At 41.6% G+C, this 22492-nt stretch overlaps 1 protein-coding gene across 4 annotated transcripts in view; it reads left to right on the forward strand.

Moving 5' to 3' along the window:
• The window catches only part of efl1 (elongation factor like GTPase 1), a 130456-nt gene that overhangs the window by 76504 nt on the left and 31460 nt on the right, over nucleotides 1–22492 (forward strand). For all 4 annotated transcript variants that reach the window (XM_039794987.1, XM_039794985.1, XM_039794984.1 and 1 more), the window contains exons 16-17: nucleotides 7394–7525; nucleotides 11528–11675. In XM_039794987.1, coding sequence (XP_039650921.1) covers nucleotides 7394–7525; nucleotides 11528–11675 — 280 coding nt within the window. The remainder of the gene's footprint in view (nucleotides 1–7393; nucleotides 7526–11527; nucleotides 11676–22492) is intronic.

The following is a 22492-nucleotide window of genomic DNA, read 5'->3' on the forward strand; positions in this document are numbered from 1 at the left end:
AATGTCCCGGTGTGTTTTGTGACTTGAGATTTAGCCTTCAGACAGCGATGCTGATCTTCATACAGTTGCGATCCCTGAAAAAATCAGTTGTTTCCAATTCGTAATTGTTAGAAATATAAGTGCAGGACTTCTGCCTCTCGCCATGCCTCTCTCCAAGTCAGCCAGATCAAAGTGTGTGTTGGAGTGAGTGAGAGTGTAGGTGTTGTTGTGTGTGTGTGTGTGTGTGTGTGTGTGTGTGTGTGTGTGTGTGTGTGTGTGTGTGTGTGTGTGTGTGTGTGTGTGTGTGTGTGTGTGTGTACTGCTTTTTCCAATGAAGCACATTCAGGTGATGCTTTGTTAGGACCTGCTGGGAGTCATCCAAGCTGCAGCTCTGCCGCTAAGCATTTCATTTTTAAATCGTGTCTGTTGTGTGTCTGCAGCCGGTGCTGTGGGCTGGTCGGGGTTCTCTGGGTTCATCACCCCCCCCCCCTTTTCAGTTTTATTGTTCTTTGTTAGCTCGGAAGGCCTATAGGGATTGAGTCACCTTAGGGTAATTTTCGTGTCAAGTTACACGGGAGGCGGCCAACATGTCCTGCATCTGCTCCAGCAGTCAGCCAGCTCTCAGCCGCGTGGGTCTGTGTGTTCATGCTCCGCACACAGAGCCACAAACCAAGGCTATGCACCACACCTACGCAAGATAAGATACTGAAAAAGACAAGATAAAGTGTGTTGTAGGGATAGATCGATTATCTGGCCTGTTTTTTTTTTTTTTGGTTTGCAGATTTTCTGCATCAGCGTTTTATTTGCCTGATAACCGATAAAGTTAATGAATTAAAAAGTGTTCTACTTTGGCTCGGCTACAGCTCTGTGTCTGTCCCTCTGCTTCGGTTACACTCACCACCTAGTCTGACTTAATGTCATGCCCACAACACTATCTGACTATCTTTTTCTGGGTATTATGTTGAAGGTTTGTAATTTATTAAATAATTGCTTAAAGCATTTAAACAAAGTTTTGTGTTTGGGTTTGTAACATTCCAAAATCTTAATTTTGACTTTCATTTTCACTGTTAATGCATATTGGTTCTAAACAGTTCCAAATCGGTTTCACTAAAGGTCCAATATGTAATATATTTACTGTAATAAATCCCCAAATGACCCCAATGTGTCATCAGATATTAAGGAAACATGCTAAGTAATCTTTTCTGACAACAATGCTAATGCCAGTATTTTCTCATTTTGAATTTTCCGTTCCGTGACGGAATTTCTGTTTATGTTTTGGCCTGTGTGTTGGTATCAACTGCCCAGTTTGACAGCCAGGCCGGGTTGCCACATATACCTATTAAAAACGTAAACCCAGCGCGCTACATCTGTAACAATAGTACAGCTATGAAAGCAGCAAACAAACGAACAGGATCAACGGAGATAGATTCTACCTGACCTAAAAAAAACTGCATGTTTCTTACAGTTCCGTGACCAAAGACGTAACAAACCCCGGGTAAATATTGGAGATGTATTTGAAAGATGGAGACAACGTAGAGCCTGAAAGTACGCAGAGTTGGCTAATTTTCATACTGAACAGGTAAGCATTAGCTTCAGGCTAATATATCATGGCTTCAAGGGACGGGCATTTTATATATATATTTATATTATTTATATACATTGATTTATATAGCTAGAGTACCCGAGTTGGTTATTTGCAAAAACAATTGAGACATAGCCAGTAAAGTGATCCCGAGCCAAGTGGTCCTGGCTAACGCCGACATATTAACCCTGCTAATTGCTAGCTAACGTTACCGGAGGACCAGGCAAGTGGGCCACGGCTGTTTAGAACATGTAGCCTGTTCAGCGGCCGGAGCCGACAACGGTGAGTTATTTTAAAGGGAACTATGCAGTTTTTGTAGCTTAATTTACCTTAACTGAACAGCTTCTGAGTCATTGGAATGGTTATATTCCTTTTTTCGAGTTGAATGGTGGTCTTCTCGCTCCCCCCTTGCGCCTGTGAGTGGAAAAACCACCCTTGCAACTTTTGGCCGGCAAGTCGCCGGCCTCAGCGACAGGAAGTATCGCGTGATATCAGGTCTCGCGATGTAACAAATTGCTTCACGACACTGCACACATACGCCCATTCAGCTAACAAGGTAGCGATGAAGTTTTTCACACTATCGTCATGGCTGAGCAGGCAAAAAAAGAAGCAGAAAGCTAGGAAAGCATTGTCGGAGGAACAGAGAAAGAGGAAACGGCAGACTGACCGAGCGAGGAGTCACACAAGTAAACATAGGAGCTGCCAAATATCTATTCCGAAGCTGTAGGGGGAGCTCTATGGAGAAACCTGCGAGCAAAAAGCGATGGCCAAAACTGCATAGCGCCCCTTTAAGCCAAGAGAGCGGGGCTGTAAATGGGGAAGAGAGGACTGTGAGTTTGCAGTATGTTTAGCGATTATTGCAGTAATTCTAAGCCGAGGAAGTGTGTTCAGTCAAGTGGAGAGGATGGCAAGGTTGTTGTGTTTTTAGCAGTTCCTACCGTAATTCTAAGCCGCAAAAGTGTGCTTGTCAGTTGGATACAGAGCTCTTCTGGGCTTTTATTGGCTTTTATGACATATGATATATTTATGTCAATATAGCCAGCATCTAACGTTAGCTACTCCGCTGTGAAGTAATGTCTGGCTATGTGAGACAAGCATCTAGCAACATTGTTGTGGACACTGTGGTCTCAGCCTGGCAACCTCCGTGAACTTCGAGTCTGGGGAGGAGGGGGTGGGGGAGACGACTCTCTCCAGTATTTTGAATTTGTACTGCAGTAACTATATTAAACACTAGCTGTCAGTATTACATATTTGCACCTTTAACTACTAAGATGAATAAATAATTTTATTATTGTGTCATGCACACAAAAAGTATGCCCAGCCCAAACGGGCTTATAAGACACCATTACTTATAGCAAGGGACTAGATACCAAAATATCAACATAAATTAAACAAATAAACCCTCTTGTCTTTTTTGCAATGCTTTAGAAACAAAAGTCAATTCAATTTTTCAACGTAATTTATAGTCCATCCATCCATCTTCGTCTGCTTATCCGGTGTCGGGTCGCGGGGGGAGCAGCTCCAGCAGGGGACCCCAAACTTCCCTTTCCTGAGCCACATTAACCAGGTCTGACTGGGGGATCCCGAGGCGTTCCCAGGCCAGGTTGGAGATATAATCCCTCCACCTAGTCCTGGGTCTTCCCCGAGGCCTCCTCCCAGCTGGACGTGCCTGGAAAACCTCCTTAGGGAGGCGGACAGGGGCATCCTTACCAGATGCCCGAACCACCTCAATTTAATTTATAGTATCAAATCATAACAAGAGTTATCTCAAGACACTTTACAGATGGATTAGGTCTATACCACACTATAATTTACAAAAACCCAACAAGTCGCCAATTTATATATATGTTAAATCTAAACAACCAGTCATCATCAATACACCAGAACATTTCAATAATCGGTATTGGCCTTGAAAACTCAGTATTGGTCAATCCCTAATATGTTTAGTATCTGTGAAACAAAGATGGTGTAAGAAATCTTAAAGGATTTTAACCCAGTGGATTTGGAGGTTGGGTGTTGAATAATGACCAGCCCCTTGTGTGTTGATTAACTCTATTTGTTTTGATCACATCAGAAAGAATTTCAGTCAAAGGAAGCAAAGGAAGGGAGTGATCAGTAGAGCTGAGAGAAAGGTAAGCTGGGTAAAAACAAGTGAGAGAGGGAGAACGAGAACGAGTTGTGGAATTTAAAGTGAAAAGAAAGTCAGAATTATCTTGAGTTAAAGAGTGTAACATGATTTTGTTGTACCATTAAAGAAACCGTTGTGCTTGTTTTACCAATATATTGAAGCCCACATGCCCATGAAAGAAAGGCAAATCACACCAGCAGAGGCGCTGTAGATTTTATCTGTAGTGTGTAGTGTGAGCCTCTTCTTCTTTTATTGTCAGTGTGCAATGTCCCAATTTCTGATTTCTATTGTATCTTTTGTTCTTTTTTTCACCGACAGATTTTAAAAGTTTGTCTGCATAAACCTATGAATAGTTCCATTAATTGAAATGGATTGAAATTGAAATTTTTTTACACAACACACAAAACATACAATTTACAACATGAGCATGAACATTTATGCTTTCTGTTCCATACGTTTGGATATCTCCTGTGCGCTCTTTCCTTTATATAAAGCCTGTCTCATTTATTCAGTGCTGCCATGCCCTGACAAGTCCACAGAACAGAGCGGTAGCAGCACTTCAGCTCTAACAATGAATCGTAGAGCACAAAGAGGAGTGCACCGCCAGCCTCCCACACTCATGTCACATGTGCAGAAATGGCATGGACTTCTTTATTACTTGTGTCTGAATGAGTGGTGTTTACTGTCTGACCTGGTGTACACCACCAACAGCTCCAATGATTACTTCATTACCTGCGAGTGGAAGAGCCTGAGGCCCTTCAGAATCAGTAGGAAAGTCTGTTCTCTAAAAGTGCTATAAATATACAGCATTATAAACCTGAGAGCTCTACACACATAGTGTAATAAGTATAGGACATGGCTCTGATACCCACCCACACTGCAGAACATTAACTTCAACATATCACTGTGAAATAAGTTGGAATGGATTTGTATTAAGTAGGGTTGGGAATCGTTTTGATTTTAACAATTCTGATTCCAATTTTTATTCTTCCTTTGATTCTGGATCTTATCGATTCTGGATTCCGATTCTTTGAGGGGTGGGTTGAAATGGGTCATATGCTTATTTCACAGATATGAGGATATTTTTATTTAGATTCAATGGTGATTTACAGTTTTTTCGAGGCTTTTTCAACGTAAAATAAAGCCACACAAGCGCCTGGAAGTAAAGCAGCCACCACGGAAACCAAGACTTGCTCGTGTTAAATATGGAACCGATGATTGGATTCGAAACCACATTTTCAAAACAATTCTAGTAAAAAAAATCAAATAAAATCTTGGAATCTGACCCTTTGGAATCATAGTTTTTGAAACCATTCCAAGTTGGAACTGGTCCTCGATGCCCAATCCTGGTATTAAGGTTGTAAAAATGTATTCACTCTGTTCATACAAGTGTACAACTTTCTGTTAAACAGATGATTTGAATATTGGACTTTCATTATGCAGCCCTATTAAACCTCGAGTCATTAGAGACTAGGTCCAAGAGCAGTCTGAAGTCATTGGAGACAAGTCCAGCTCAAGTCTCCAGTCGGTCGATACAAGTCTCAGGTCAATCGAGGAAATTGCTTGCAAGTTAAGGGTTCATAAAAAAAAGGGATGAGTCAAAATACTAGAGGTGACCCCGAATAGTTGACTAGTCGATGCTTCAAACGAAGAAGCTTGAATCGACTGCCAGTCTCACAGTCAAATCTTCAGAGAGGCATAAAGCCCAGTTCCGACCAAAGATTCTGAACGAGACTAGTGTAAACGTGCGCGTTGCTACTAGCAACGCGCCGGTCTGCAGCGTTCTGAAACCTGCCAGTTCACACCAATGAGACAAGACGGTGTATCATCTCCATAGCAACTAGAGATGGTCTAATACCATTTTTTGCCTCCCCATACCGATTCCGATAACTGAACTTGCGTATCGGTCGATACCGAGTACTGATCCGATACCAGTGTGTCATATATTTTATTATGTTTTAACAGCTCTATACTACTATCCCTGTATGGATGTGATCTCATCTATCTTTGTTTTACGGTCTGGCTCAGGTTAAACTTTTTGTGAAACATGAACAAACTCAAACAATGAATGCCAGTTTGTAACATTGAACTAAAATGTGTTATGGATCATTTTATTTCTATAGTTATGAACATACATACAAGTCTTTTAGTCTCTGCATGTTAATGAGTCAAATGACGCAGTATTTGAAACCTGAGAGTTGGTGCTTGCCTCTTCATCAGTCTCAGGTCTCAGGTGAGCCAACCTTCAGAAGAATCCAAGCCAAGTCTTCAGACATATTTTTTTGTGACTCACTAAAAGTCTGATTCAAGTCAGCATAACTAAGTAGTTTTTTTTTTGTCTTAGCTAATTTGCAAATGTCAATACATAAGTCTTTTGTGTGTTTGTTTTGTCAAGCTGAAGGAAAGTTTGTGGTTTTTAATGTTAGTGAATGTTACTCCTGTACACAGATCACTGACACATCTTGTAACGCATCCAATTATGCTCTTAACTGGCATGTGTTTCCTGTATGAGAGGGAGACAATTAAAACAGCAGTGAATGTCCTTCCACTGCTCTTCTTGTACGGAGCTGGGAAAAGAAAAGCCGAAATGCACTGAGATCTGTAAATAAACGAATCCAGGGCTTTGCCTACAACGTTCAGATTTAGCTTGCACCAGTGTGGTGTTGGGTGGTTTTTAAAGACCGGAGAGGAATCTGTGAACAGAAGCCTTAGTCATGCCTTTAAATCTCTAAATCTAAATCTCAGGATGTTCTGGTAAACTCTGTCTGTATCTGTTATATATTTGATTTTGTTTCATTCTTTTGAATGCCCTTAGCCACATAACACTGGGGGGGGGGGGGCACTTTTGACTCTTACTAATCCAAGTGCTGGTTTTACCCTATGATGGTGGCACCAAAACATACCTGAACTCTTCCATTGGTTTAGCTCTTTTCTCTTCATGTATCACTGGAAAACCCTAACCCCACTGCAATGCTGCATATCGCTCTCTGTTAGGCCTATAACAATGAATACATAATTGTTTTACATAATTGCGGTTTCTTTGTTTAACCGCAATTAATTGCTAACATTAGCTAAGGTCTTAAGGCATATGTAATTTAGTTTGAAAAAGTAATTATTGGTTGGACTATATATTTTTATTTTAATTTCAATTGTTAGTTGTTGGCACTGGACCAAATATTCGTTCATAGCAACAAAAATGACAATAAAGAGGCGTTGTTTACTTCATAGGCTTTGTTTGTGTTATTACATTATCTGGGTCACATGACACTGATATATAACCAAAATAATGTATTCTGGGATTTGAAATCGTTGTTTTGAATGAAACAAAAATTAACAAAAAGTTGTTTAAAAAAGTAATACATCATTTTTTTTTTTTTTTACTGAAAGAGACAATTATATTGTTAATTGCAATTATTTCTGAGACAATTAATTGTACAGCAAAATTTGGAATTGTTACAGCTATAATCATGGCCAGCTCGGCTCGCCATCTGTCTTGCTGCCTTTTATTTCACGAATCTCTCGCCAACAACTAACAACCCGTGATAATGTATCCTGGGATTCATTCAAACCAACTTTAATTTGTTTAAAATATATATATATAAAATATAATATTCGACTGAAAGTCACCATTCTTTCTGAGACACTTAATTGTACAGTAAAGTGTGGAATTATGTTGATGTTCTGCTCCCGTCCTGTCCTGTCAGGTATCAGAGGTCTGGAGGAGTGCGTGTTGAAGTCGGCCACACTGTCCAGCTCCCCCGCCTGCCCGCCCTTCATCCCACTCAACTTTGAGGCCACACCCATTTTACGGGTTGCCATAGAACCCAAACACCCAAGTAGGTCTTACAAGGCACACGCACACTTTTTTGGGGGGGTATTTTTGGTTTTAGAATTTTTGTTTTTTGAATCAGGAACATTTACAGATAGCAAACACCACACTAATAATGACATGTATTTGAGGAGGTAAGTACCTTTCACAGTGTTATGGTCTCCTGTGGTAAGGAAATGTTTCAGCACGCTTAAGTCTGTTTTACTTTACCACATACAGTAAATAACTATGTATCCTGAGGGAAATTGTTGTGCTGCAGTACAAAGTAGGAAAGAGTACAAATGTAAAATATCAAGTCTGTAGACAGCAGCTCAGTGAGTGTGGACGTTGGTCGAATTCAGTGATGATGATCTGATGATGATGACTTTTTTAAATATTATTTTAGCATAAACTCATGCAAATTAAATCTGACCCTGAAGTATGGGCCAAGCATTTAGAAAGACTGGCTCACAGGGCCAGAACTCCAGTGGTGATACAATGTAAAGCATGGGTCTCCAACGATTTTTAAGCCAAGGACCCATCCATCCATCCATCCATCTTCGTCCGCTTATCCGGGGTCAGATCATGCGGTCAGCAGCTCCAGCAGGGGACCCCAAACTTCCCTTTCCCGAGCCACATTAACTAGCTCCGACTGGGGGATCCGGGGGGTGTTCCCAGGCCAGGTTGGAGATATAATCCCTCAACCTAGTCCTGGGTCTTCCCCGAGGCCTCCTCCTAGCTGGACGTGCCTGGAACACCTCCCTAGGGAGGCGCTCAGGGGGCATCCTTACCAGATGTCCGAACCACCTCAACTGGCTCCTTTCGACGCAAAGGAGCAGCGGCTCTACTCCAAGCTCCTCACGGATGACTGAGCTTCTCATCTCTAAGGGAGACGCCAGCCGCCCTCCTGCGGAAACCCATTTTGGCCGCTTGTACCCTGGATCTTGCTGCTACCGGGTGTGGGGCTCTCCGTGTCCCGCTGGAGCTCCGACTGCAGGTCGAGGTTGGTAGAGAAGCTTTCTGGCAATAGCAATGTTGCTACGCTGGCCGATCCCCAAACGATCCGTCTGCGGCTGCAGGACCTGGAGCTCACCGCCAGTGTTTCAGTTTGACTGTTGAAAAGTGTTAAGATAATTAAAGGTATTTATTTAGAAGCAGGCTGGTTGGTTAGTTAGCTAACGCTAGCTTGCTATTCCAGCAAGCGTCCATGCTACATAAATAAGCCGGACTGAGTTGTCCCTCATCTGGTGATAGAAACCCTGCTTTCCCCGTTCTGTTGGCTCAGAGCTCCAGGTACAAATTATTGCACCAAATGTATCGCAACAAGTGTTGCAAAAGTCGAGGCGTGCAGATTTGCCACTTTGTGATGCGAGAGAGCACATATGTGAAGTTGCAGTGACAGATTTGAGAGACTTTAATCACTGAGTTGTGGTTGTGATGGAAAATTAACTTGAATTAAAAAAAAAGTATACAAGTAAATATTGCACTATAAGTTTGCAGCTGTCATTGTGTTCATGAAAATATCAATCTACACATTTGTGAATATTTTTTCTGTGACTTCACATTCAGAATAGTGCAAATATCAATTTACAAGTTCAGATTTTTTTCTTTGTGTGACTTCAAATTCAGATCACATGTGTGTGATTATTTTTTACAAGTGCAACTTTTAACATACAGATTTTTTGTTCTGCAAGTTCTCACATTGTATTCTACAAGCTCTCACCTTTTGCACCATATTTACCTTCACGACCAGGACGGAAACCGCATTGTTCCTCTTCAACCTGAGGTTCGACTATCGGCCGAACCCTCCTTTCCAGCACCTTGGAGTAGACTTTACCAGGGAGGTTGAGAAGTGTGATACCCCTGTAATTGGCACACACCCTCTGGTCCCCCTTTTTGAACAGGGGAACCACCAACCCGGTCTGCAACTCGTTTGGCACTGTCCCAGACTTCCACGCAATGTTGAAGAGGCGTGTCATCCAAGACAGCCCCTCCACACCCAGAGCTTTCATCATTTTTGGACGGATCTATCAATCCCCGGGTTTAGATCAGGGAGGCCGTTCCTCCCAATCAAGCCTCTCCATGTGTCTCCATCATTGCCCATGTGCGCATTGAAGTCCCCCAGCAGAACTATGGAGTCCCCCACTGGAGCCCCATGCAGGACTCCATTCAAGGTCTCCAAGAAGGCCAAATACTCTGAGCTTTTGTTTGGTGCATAATGCACAAACAACAGTCAGAGTCCCCCCCCCCCCACAACCCGCAGGCGTAGGGAGGCAACCCTCTCCACCGGGGTAACTCCAACGTAGCGGCACTCAGCCGGGGACTATGGTTCCAGAACCGAGACTGTGCGTAGAGGTAAGCCCCACCAGATCTAATTGGTAGCACTCCACCTCCTGCACAAGTTCCGGCTCATTCCCCCCCAGAGAGGTGACATTCCACGTCCCCAGAGCCAGCCTCTGCTGCCCTGGTCTGGTCCGCTTGAGGCCCCTGACCTTCACTGCCACCCGTGTGGCAGCGCACCTGACCCCAGCGGTTCCTCCCAGAGATGGTGGGCCCATGGGATGGAGAGGGAGGGACCATGTTGCTTCTTCGGGCTGTGCCCGGCCGGGCTCCGTGGAAAACCCGACCACCAGGCGCTCGCTGACGAGCCCTCCACCTGGGCCTTGCTCCAGACGGGGGCCCCGGGCTTCCTCCGGGCAGGGTAACTCTACGTCTTCCTCATCTAACAGGAGCACCAAGCTCCAGACAACACAGCCCTCAGGTTCATAGGGACACAAACCTCTCCACCATGATAAAGTGATGGTTCCTGGAGAGGAGCCAAGGACCTCTTTACTGAAAGAGAGACCGAACAGGGACCTCTTATTACATCCCAAAAATGTTATTAAATAGTATAAAATTAAGTTGCAGATTAACCTGGGGCCTACAATAACATGAAGGGCGGCCTAAAGGCTTTATACATGCTTTTTTTTTTTTTTTTTTTACATAGAATACTAAGCTATTAAAATATGAATTGTTGGCATGATTTTATAAATGTTTTATTTTTAAACACACATGTAGCACAGTGAATCCTTAGGATTAACTGTATCTGTGGATGGCTACCTTAGTGACTATATAGGCCTGTAAGCCTGTAAGTTTTTTTTCCATAAATAGGCTGATTTATATTTGCTAATAATATGTTGGGTTCATGTTAAGACATTTTAATTTTCCTGGAAACTTTCAAAAACTTCATAATAATTTGGTGCCTCCCCAGCAGATATTAATAAAACAGGAGGAAATAGTGCATTTGTTAGGGACTATTTTCAGCTGCGGATTAATCCACGTTTAGTGCTTCAGTGAGTATTTTGGGGCAGCAGGACAGTGATGATCTAACCATTCACGTTTGGATACATATTAGAATCAAATAGCGTTGGGTTGATCACATACACCTAAACGCCTTCACCAGAATTATTTATACTATTTATTTTTATCATCACCGTATTAATGAACTGTGAAGAAGATTGTTGTTCCCATCAGTCACTTAAAATATGGTCCAGGTTGAAAAAAAAAAAACTTAGTTACCCTTTAAAGTCCCACACCAGCGGCCTCTGCAGATCTGTGGTGCAGTGTGTTCACGTCACAAGGCTCTGCACCTTCCAGATTACAATATGAGAGAATAGTCCATTATTTTGAATTAATATTGTCATCTTTTACTGTGATTGGCTCAGCTGTTTCAGAACTATGAGATGTGACTGGCTGAGAGTGTATTTCTTAGTCCCCACACCGTTTGATCCATCCAAAAGTGCAGCTGATGGTGATTGTGCCAATAGGACCCTTAGTCACGTTGGATGTATTTTTCTGTCACTCTTCTATGAAGCCAAAATAATAATAAAAACAATTTCCTGAACACTTTACAACATGATTAGGAGCCACCATCCACTGTACATTCACTGCTACCATTTTCCTCACACTGTACATAGATGTTATGACCAATTTACCTCTAATACAGACAAATCAATAAATGGGTTCCCTCCTCATGTGTTTTGTGTGCTAGGCGAGATGCCCAAGCTGGTGCGTGGGATGCGTCTGTTGAACCAGGCGGATCCCTGTGCTGAGGTTCTGATCCAGGAAACGGGAGAACACGTTCTGGTCACGGCTGGCGAGGTTCATCTCCAACGCTGCCTGGACGACCTCAGAAAGCGGTGAGTATGTGTGTGAACAACCCATTCTCCCTCCCAACTTGTCAAATACTGACACTTGGTCAGTGTCTCTTAGCGTCAGATACCGATGCAAAAATCCCCCTTTAACGTCTGTATTGGATGCACTGGGCAGAGCAGCAGCTCTAAGATGACATAGTAATAAGAGAGACAATGGTAGCGAGTAATATGAATAAGCATAAAGATCCCCGTGCAATTCTTGAAGGGGACACAAATGATTAGACCAAATTTTTGCTTGCCGATTCTGATACCTGAACTTGCTTATCGGTGGAAACCGAGTACTGATTTGATGCCTGTGTGTCATATATTTTATTATGTTTTGACAGCTGTATACTACTATCCCGGTATGGATGTGATCTGATTTCTGTCTTTGTTGTCGGCCTGGTTCGGGTTACATTTTTTTGTGAAACATGAACAAACGCAAACAATAAATGCCACAAAACTTTCTTTTATTATCCAGTTTGACAGTGAGTCATAACGGAAAAAGAACATAAATAAACTACTTTAAAGTAGATTTCCTTCGGGGCTAAATTACGTGGTATCGGTTCAGTGCATAAACTCCAGTACTTTCCGATACCAGCATTTTAGGCCAAATCTGAGGCTTTTCTGATACTGGTATCAGAACCTCTCTACAAATAATACAGCCAGAATTGTACTTGTGTAAGCTATGTGTACACAGAGGAAAGCCTCACTACGTTATTAGTACAGCATGGAGGACTGTGCCATTATCCTTCCCAAAGTTTCTTTCTGAAGAAAAAGCTGACAACTACCAAAGCGATTTGAACTTTGTTTTCTCCCACAGGACTTGTGTTTGTAGTTGACAAGTTTTCTTAGTTATTATTTACAATACACTGCATGGTTTTTAACAGTGGTGGAAGAAGTATTCAGATACTTTACTTAAGTAAATGTACGAATACCATACTGGAAAAATACTCTGTTACAAGTAAAAGTCCTGCATTGAAAATATAACTTAAGTAAAAGTATGTAAGTATCATCAGGGAAATGTACTTAAAGTATTAAAAGTAAAAGTACTCGCCGGTGGAGCGATGAGAGGAATGGCGGCGTAGTCTGTAGCTCCTACCAGTCAAAGACAAATAAACCCCCCAATTAACGATAAACCGAATTCAAATAGATATTACGAGGGATGAGTGGGGGAACCCATCAGAAAAGCCGAAAAAATCCGAAAACACAGGAAAAGAAGCAGAGTTTCATGATGGAGGCAAGCGGTGAAGCAGGGGGGAATGGCGGCGGAGCATTAGCCAAAGACGATACGCCAGCATTGTACAAATATTTGACGGACATCACTAAAGAAATCCGTGAACTCAAAGAAGAAATGAAAAATGACATAACGGCCCTCGACACGAGCTTTAAACAGGAGTTTGCCAATTTTAAAGAAGACGTCAACAACAAACTTAAGGCAAACAGTGACGAGCTACAGGACCAGAAGAAAAGTCTCAATGAGGCAAAAACACGCATCGAGGAGCTCGAGTCATTCAACATGGAAGCTAAAGACGCTCTGTTGACAACCCTTCGTGAACAGAGAAAACTGCAGGAAAAGTTAACCGACCTTGAGGGAAGGTCCAGGAGGAACAATGTGCGGAAATTTGGAGTCCCGGAGGGCTCGGAGGGGGACTCGGTCTTCCGTTTTGTCAAGGAGCTGATACAGAGAGAGCTAACTCTACCAGTGGGGACCAACCTGCTAATTCAACGGGCACATCGAGCGGTAGCGAGGAGACCCGGTCCCGGTGAGACTCCACGGTCTATAATCATAAACTTTCTCCAATTTGACACCAAGGAGATGATATTAAGGAAAGCCTGGCAAAAACAGGTTAAGCTTGGCAACACACCCCTGTTCTTTGACAATGACTACGGGGCCGAGGTGGTACAGAAGTGCAGAGCCTATATGGAGATCAAAAAGACCCTCAAGGCTAAAGGCATCCGGTTCCAAACACCCCTGACCAGGATCAGAATCAACTGGTCTGACGGACATCGGCTCTACAACAGCGCGCAAGAGGCAGCTAAAGAGATGAGGAAAAGGGGAATGGATGTTCAGATGAGGGAAGATGACGAGGGGCGCACGATGGAGGAGCGGATACAGGTGGCATCGCAGTGGCAACACGTCGGAGGACCATAGGCGCATGGTGAATTAACTCAACGCGCGAGAGGAAGGCTGCAGGAGTTCCGGAGAGCCAAAGATGGAGATAACGTCTGATTCAATTGGGTGATGCAGACGTGAATAAGGTTTCATCCTAAAATAAGTATGAATCACGATCATATACTAACTGTTTAGTACGACATGTTAATGGCACAGACGTATAAGAGACAGAAAGGGGTAGGGAAAAGACATTATTTTCATTCTGTTTTTCATAAATACAGAGAATGGCTTTGTGGTAAGGTAACCTTAAGACGATATCAGGGTTGGGGGATAAAGGATGGAAAAAAAGACTAAGTCACTGCAATACCCCAGGAGATAATATTTGCTTACCCATTTACTTGGTGTCAAATGTAGAGTTTGTATACTAGGCTTTAGCTTGTCTCCCACTATTAGGCTTTTCATATGTTCTATTCAGACTGGTAGAGTGGGAATGCAGAGACATGTTGGACACTAATAGAAGGCAAGGGGGACTCTATACAGGACCTCTGTTCACCTCTAGTGAGGGGCCCCACCATTACTGGGGGACCTTCCCCTTTCCTTCCAACAAGGGCACGGGCATGATTATAGAGACCCGTTGTTATCTGAAGCATTGTTTTGAAGTTCGAGTTCATATTGTTGTTAGAATTGCAAGCGTCAGTGGGAGAGAAAGGGAAAACCTAAAGAAGGGAGGAGATGCAACATAGCCAACTTAAAGTGGTGTCTTAAATAACCCAATGAAAAGAAGGAAAGGTCATAGCAAAGCTGAAAAAAGAGGGGGTCACAGGTTAGCTTTCTACAAGAAACACATCTAACGGACCAGGAGCACGAAAAATATAAAAAATTGGGATTTAAAAATACATACTATAGTTCATACAAAGAAGGGAGGAAAAGAGGGGTAATGATCTGCGAAATGCAGTAAAATTTGAGACTTTGAAGGAAGTGAAAGATAGAGAGGGAAGATACATTTTGATTAAAGGGAAAATTGAAAATCAATTAGTTACACTCCATGCACACCCGGACAGTGATAAGAGTTTTTTCAAGAATTTATTTGAAGTTGTTGTTCAAGAAATAGAAGGGATACTGATATGTGGAGGGGACTTTAACATCACACTGAATCAGGATTTGGACACAACTAGTACAAAGAAAAGTAGCAAAATTCAAGTGTCCAGATACTTAAACACTGTATTAACAGAGCTAGGATTTTCAGATGTTTGGAGGGAACTACATCCATTCGAGAGGGACTTCACGTTCTACTCAGCTTCTCACTCAGTCTATACAAGGATAGATTATTTTTTCATGAATATAGCGGATAGATTTAGAATAGAAGAGTGCAAGATTGGCGTAGCGGACATGTCAGATCATTGTATTCTCCACCTGACGCTTAATATGAACAGCAGGAAAAGGAATACTGCATGGAGAATGAATGTTGGTCTACTAAATAATCCAGGATTTGTTGAGGAGATCAAAACAGAAATAAATACATACAGGAAAGAGAACGACAATGGGGAGGTAGATTTTACTACACTTTGGGATGCCATGAAAGCGGTTATGCGGGGAAAACTAATATCTCGAGCAGCATACAACAAGAAAAATAGATTGAAACTATATCAGAAGAAGATTGAAGAACTTAAAAAAGTAGAGCAACAACATAAAGACTCAATAGATGGAGGTATGGTTCAACAAATCAAGGAAGTGAAGACAAAAGTGAATGAGATACTAGGAGACGAAGTGGAAAAGAAATCTAGACTACTAAGGCTATGTTTACACGGAAACGATCTGAAGAGAAAACGCAAAAGTGGCGTTGCGTTATCACTTTTTATTCTGCGTTTAGACGAGCGTTATGGGGGGGAAATCTGCGTGCATATGGTGACGCAAAAGTGTGTGAAATTCGATGTAGTATGAACTCCACACAACACCACCAAGGCACCCACCTGCGTAGAACCTTCCTTCTACTTCTCTCCTTAGTAGCGCGAAACCAAAACACGCCGAAGCGAACAACAAAAGCTTGCCTGGAAAGACGAGGAGGTGGAGTTGCATGTTTGTCTGATGATGACCGGCACAGTTGACCGTGATAAGCCACAGCACAGCACCCACGGGAGCACTACCAATACCCTGAGCCTAGCGGCCCTTCAGCCGCTGCTTGAGAGCGGGAGGCAGCAGGCAGAGGAGGCTGAAGCGGACCCTCCTCTGCCCGCTGGCCGCTGCCACTCGCTCTCTCTCTCTCTCTCTCTCTCTTTCTCTTCATCTTGTCGCCTGCTCTGGCTCAAATGAATAGCCTACATATCATCATCGAACTATAACAACCTTATCCACATTGTCGAAATAATTTAAATATTGAGCCATTACATTGAAATTCTAACATGATCCTATAATTTCTGTAGCCTACTCCGTAACAACAGACGCCTTTTTCTCGTCTCTCTCCACACCTCTGTCTTCAGACTTTTGCGTTTTTACCCTTTAGACGGTAACGCGACGGTGGAGCGTTTTTAAGATTTCCACTCTGGAGGGTGGTTTCACTTTTTTGCGTTTTTAAGCCCCAAAAACGCCGTCGCCGTATAAACGAAAGGCACATCCGATAAAATATTTTTGCGTTTTCACCCGAGAGCGTCATCGTGTAAACAGGGCCTAAGGCAGACTTACTACGAATCAGGCTCCAAAGCAACAAAATTACTAGCTAGGCGAATAAGGAAACAGCAACTCATGAATACAATCCATAAAATCAGAGATCCCACAACCAATTCACTAGAATTTGAGCCAGGAGAAATAGAGAAAGTATTTGAAAAGTATTACAAAAAGCTGCCGGACTCAGCAGATGAGGAAATAATAAAAAACTTTTTAAGTTCATTAGATCTAACAACAATAGGAGAGAAACAAAACAAATTTATAAATTCATGTATTACAGCAAAGGAATTGGAAGAAGCCATTAATAAGTTAAAAACAAATAAAACCCCGGGGAGCGACGGCTTCCCGGCTGAGTGGTATAAAATGTTTAAAAAGGAACTGGGTCCAATGTTATTTGCGGCATACAATGAAACCTTAAAAAAAGGTAAGATTCCCCCCTCTTGGAAAGAACCCATAATATTGAGACTTGACTTCAGCAAGCAAAATATGATAAGAAATGTGAAAAATGGACAGAATACCAATCACAATACAGAGTCACCACCAAAAACTTTGATGTCAGAGACACTTGAGTATTAATACTAAGAACATGTACCCCACTGACGCTGTGCTGTGTTCTTTGTTCTTTATTGTTTATACTAAAAATCAATAAAATCTGAGTAAAACAAAAAAAAAAAAGTAAAAGTACTCGATGCAGAAAAATCCTCTGGAAAGGATCCAAACAGTTGTGTTTAATGGTCTAATCATTTCATCTGGACTTGTAGGCCGTTATATTGTTTGCTAGTTTCATTTATAAGAAAACATCAACTTTTATAAACTACATGTGTTTTGTGTAGGGGTGGGAGTAAGTCACACATGTGCAAGTCACAAGCAAGTCTCAAGTCACTGTGGTGAGAATCAAGTTGAGTCCCTGCTATAAGTCACAAGTCAAGTCATGCAAAAAATATGCAGTTAACATTAGCTAAAAGACACATTCACGTAACGTTCCCTTTGTTTGTGTTGCGGCGGATACAGTTGGATGTTGTGGTTCTCGTGTCTGTACTTTTGGAGTTGCAATCCTTGCACACAGCTGTGTTTTACAATAAATATAGACTACAAACTCTTTAAACCAAATTTTACTATTTTGGGCATAATCCCTTCGATGACAGCTGCCTCCTACGTTTGCCTCTGCTGGTCTGCCACGCTCTGGAAGGTTGCCTTGCAACTTGGCAGGGTGGCGCGTATAGCACGAAGACTTCTCAATACCTTGAAAAAAAGAATAAGGTCTGGCTAATACATTGACTAAGTCAAGTACTTTTTAAGTTATCTGTCTCAAGTCAAAGTCAAGTCTCAAGTCTTGAATACCAAGTCAAAGTCGAGTCATTTATCAATGTACGTCAAGCAAGTCTCAAGTCCTAAAATTGGCGAGTCAAGTTGTGCGACTCAAGGTCCCCACCTCTGGTTTTGTGTGCAAAAATCTTAATGTGTAAAGTAACTAGTAACTAAAGCTGTCAGATGAATGTAGTGGAGTAGAAGTAGAAAGTGAGTAAAGTACTTAAAATGTGTACTTAGGTACAGTACTTGAGTAAATGTACTTAGTTACATTCCACCACTGGGTTTTAATGATATTTTTTAGGGGGGGGGGGGACAACCCTCAGATGGGGTAGGTCCTTTCCCCCCGCGGTTTTCGCCTTTGCACTTAGTGAATCAGTACTTATAACTGTGCTTGTCTGCCTTCCTTCTATTCCATTTGCATTCTGCATACTCTGTGGGTCTTTTTCTGTCTCAGTCTGATTGATTGTCTCTCTGTGATTGTCTTTATCCTGGGCTCCTCCTGTGTAGTGACTGTGTACATGTAGTACAGGTTGAATACAGTGTGTGTTCATATACTGAGTGATGCAGATCTGAGAGAGAACCTGATCTGTTTCCAATTCCAGCCGCATCATTATCTGGCTATCATTCCATATTGACTGCTGCCTCTCTGTCTGGACGCCGCAGGCTAAGTGACAGACTGGGAGTTTCTTTTTGAGAATTTTTACAATGGAAAGTGTGTCCTAATGTGACTGCTGAGTAGAGCTGTAACAACTCCAAATTTTGCTGTATAATTAATTGACCCAGAAATAATTGTGATTATCAATATAATTAAAAATTTCAATATAATTTAAAAAAAGTATTTATTTATTACTTTTTTAAACAAATTAAAGTTTTGAATGAATTCCAGGATACATCTTTTGGTAATATATCACTTTTATGTGACCCAGATAATGTAATAACACAAATGCACAGCCTATAAAGTAAACAATGCCTCTTTATTATCATAAAACATTTTTTCTAACTGTATCCCCCCTCGTCATTTTTATTGTTATAAAGTCATTATAAGGTAGATCACCAATATAATATTTAATGGGGCCAAATTCTCTTATTCTCAAATCTACACAGCGCTATGAAGTAAGGTCTGGCTTCACCACAGATACATTCCTGGATAGGAGAAAAATAAAAACGCTCAGGGTTGTTTGCATTTCTTTAAACCAATCACAATCGTCTTGGGTGGCGAAAAGCTCCGGACGCAGCGACGGTGGCTCTGCAAAATAGTCTTGAGTACTATTTTGGTGGAACATTTGCACCCCGCCAAGGAAAACGCTGCATACAATATAAAATGAAGTTAACTGTTCACACAATACAGTAATGTGAGCTATTTGCATTAGCTAGATTCATGGTTAACCTCATTTGCTCTAACCAGTGTATCTCCGTGTGTACTTCGTCCACAGCAATCCCACCAATCGGTCCCAAAACATCCCGGTTAGAGAGTAAATTCTGTAAACATATTCTTTATAAATCTTCACAATCCTTCCCTGAAAGAACCAAGCCAGACTAAATTATTAATTAATAAAATCAATGCATGAATACTTGATGCTTTATGAACCACTTATCAATCATAAACTAATTATTTTAAGCATTAGTTACAGCTTTATGGGTCATTTCAATGCTAGGCTGGTCAAATGTATTTTTATCAATTTCAGAGATGTAATATTACAGAATGTACTGTAGATCATTCAAATCACTTGTTCTTAGAATTGTATTTTAAGGCAAATGTCTATAAAATATCCTGGACTGGCATCCATTGCCACTTTTAGTAGTAATAACCTCTTCCCAAACCTCAGACCTGACATTATCCTTTAGCCTGAATGATTGGATTGAATGTGCCTATTGACCAGAAGCACAAAATGTCCACTTCTAAATGCAACGAAGAGACAGTGGCGATTGATTCAACCCAAACAGATCTGTAAGTGAGCAGAGACACAGAAAGACACATGAACTGCAAGTGAATGATCAAAATGGATCAGTTTTTTTTCGAGGATCTCTCTCTCTCTGTTTGGCTCCAGTCATTGGCCTGTCTCCCAGATCCTGCCTCACCCTGCTCCATCACACCGATGTCATCACTACAGTGATTCAATTCAGTATTATTTATAGTGTCATATCGTAACAGAAGTTATCTCAGGACACTTTACAGATAGAGTACGTCTATACCACACTCTATAATTTACAAAGACCCAACTATTTCCCCCAAAGAGCAAGCATTTAGTGCGACAGTGGTGAGGAAAAAACTTCCTTTTTAAAAGGCAGAAACCTCAGATGTGATGAGTGATGCCCTGTTTTCACCAGACCTAGTGCCTGGCCTTTAGGCTACAGAGCGGATTGTTTTTTTTATCAATCAAATTAGCGAACTCGGGGGTGGCCTCTGATAAGACTTTAACTCAGGAGGCGCTTCCATCTGGCCACTCTACCAGGCAGGCCTGACTCCTGTCCCTGCAGGAACCCTCATGCTGTTAGAGCGTTCACTGATGATGACGCTAGAGATGCACGATATTAGGACAATATTCGATATGGGATAATGTTGCTGATAACAATATTACTTGCGATAAATAATCAGATATTAAAGTCCACTCAGTTCTGCCTTTCTGCTGCTTTCAATATTTTGCTGAAATACAATAATATAAAACAAGTGAAAGGAAATAATTTAAAACATTCTTTTATTGAACAAATTGAACACTGAATTGAATATAAAAAGCACCACTAAAAAGAGAATGACAGTTACATTTTAAATTGCAGTTTCTACTGATATTTTCTTTCAACTAACTAAAATCTCTGAGTGTCAATTGCGATATGTCGCAGCCTTTCGCGATATGTTTTTTGCGCAAGTTGATATTGCGATGACGATAAAAAACAATATATTGTGCAGCCCTAGATGGTCCTTGCGTCCTGTGGCTTTTTAAGGAATGATATCAGATCTGGTCTGAGCCCTGGGTTTTTACAACATGGTGTGTAGGGCTAGGTGTTAGATATTGTTTCAGCATCGACATCCTGCGACACATCGCAGGATGTCTGTCCCAACTAGGGGTGTGAATCTTCACTGGTCTCACGATTGGATTACTATTATCCTGTCTACGATTGTAATCGATTCAATATCCCGATGCATCACGATGTGTCACCTCCTCAATATTATTATATATTGCTACACATGGTTTTCATCAACAAATTCAATACATATGAACTTCCCTTTTTATTGTATCTGCTCCTAAAAAAGACACTTCCTGAATGTAGCAGAGTCTGAACACTGCAGACAACAGACAAAAGGCAAAAACCAAAAAAGCAGCGACCGCAAAATCAACAAGTTACATCATTAGGCAATAATCGATTATGGTCTGTCATTGCATCGATGCAGAATCGTCCAGGTCTGCATTGCAATGCGTCGACGCAATGATTAATTTCAACACCCCTAGTCCCACCTAAGGTTACAGTTTGGAGCCGCGGAGCTGGAAACATAACACTAGAGGACAACAGAAGTCTGTGTCTGATATAACGTAATTCACACTGATTTAAGTGTTTTTGGATACACAGAGTTTGTTGCTAGTCAGTGACATGCAGGATCTGCACGCACAGCTAATAGGGCTGCACAATTAATCACAATTTTATCGAAATCGCATTATGGTCTAGTGCAATATCCAAATCACAGCGGGGGCGCAATATTTGTTAAAGGCAAAATATGTGTCAATCCTGTCAATTCTGAGTGAAGTATTGTGGTGCTGCAGAGACTTCCCAGCCTACAAATATCCTACAAACTAAAGAAAAAAATCTTTGTTTTGTATGGATCCATTTTGTACAGTTCTGCAAAAATCATTTTAATTTTTTTTATTTTAATATTTTGCCATGATATAGAATAAATATTTTCCTCATATCGTGCAGCCCTAACAGCGATCCACCAATTACAATCCATGATGATCAATTAATCCAACAACCAAAGGCCCAAGGCCCCGCTAGTCGCCAACCACAACCTGAAAAAGAGCAAACAACATCAGGGAGCACCCCTTATATTAGGGCAGGGGTCTTCAACATTTTTTTAAGCCAAACACCCCTTAACTGAAAGAGAGATGGAGCAGGGTTCCCCTACTACATATATTGTAAAAAATTAAGTTTATATTAAACCGGGCCTACAATAATGTGTAGGGCGGCCTAAAGCCTTTATACATACCTTTTTAATGCATAGAATCCTAAGCTATTACAATAATAATTGTTGGCATGATTTAATAAATCATGTTTTACTGTTAAACATACATGTAGCACACAGTGAATCCTTAGGATTAACTGTATCTGTGTATGGCTACGTTAGTGACTACCTTACCTATAGGCCAGTAAGCCTATCATTCATGTTTTTTCACAAATAGGCTGTTTTTAAGATAATTTACTGGGTGAAACAGGGTGATTCAAAGCAGAGAGCTCAAAGAGCAGTCCTGGTGCTTTTGTGGCAAGAGGTGTGCAGCGCACACAGAGTGCACCTGCATATGGAAGAACATATTACCATACATCAAAGAGAGGTGCATTAGCAGCTGGTGGCGTATATCTGCATCTTTCATCCCCTTTAAAAGCACCTTCTCCACACCATCACACTGGCAATTTGGTAAGCGAGGAGTCTCTCATTGCCAGACCTTCCTTCACAGCGCTGCGGAGGAGGGTCTGGCTAGTCCACACATCATTCTGGGATGGGAGACAAACGTGCTCTGGTTTATTGGCA

This window comes from Perca fluviatilis, chromosome 3 (assembly GCF_010015445.1).
Source record: "Perca fluviatilis chromosome 3, GENO_Pfluv_1.0, whole genome shotgun sequence".
NCBI classification, from domain to species: Eukaryota; Metazoa; Chordata; class Actinopteri; order Perciformes; family Percidae; genus Perca; species Perca fluviatilis.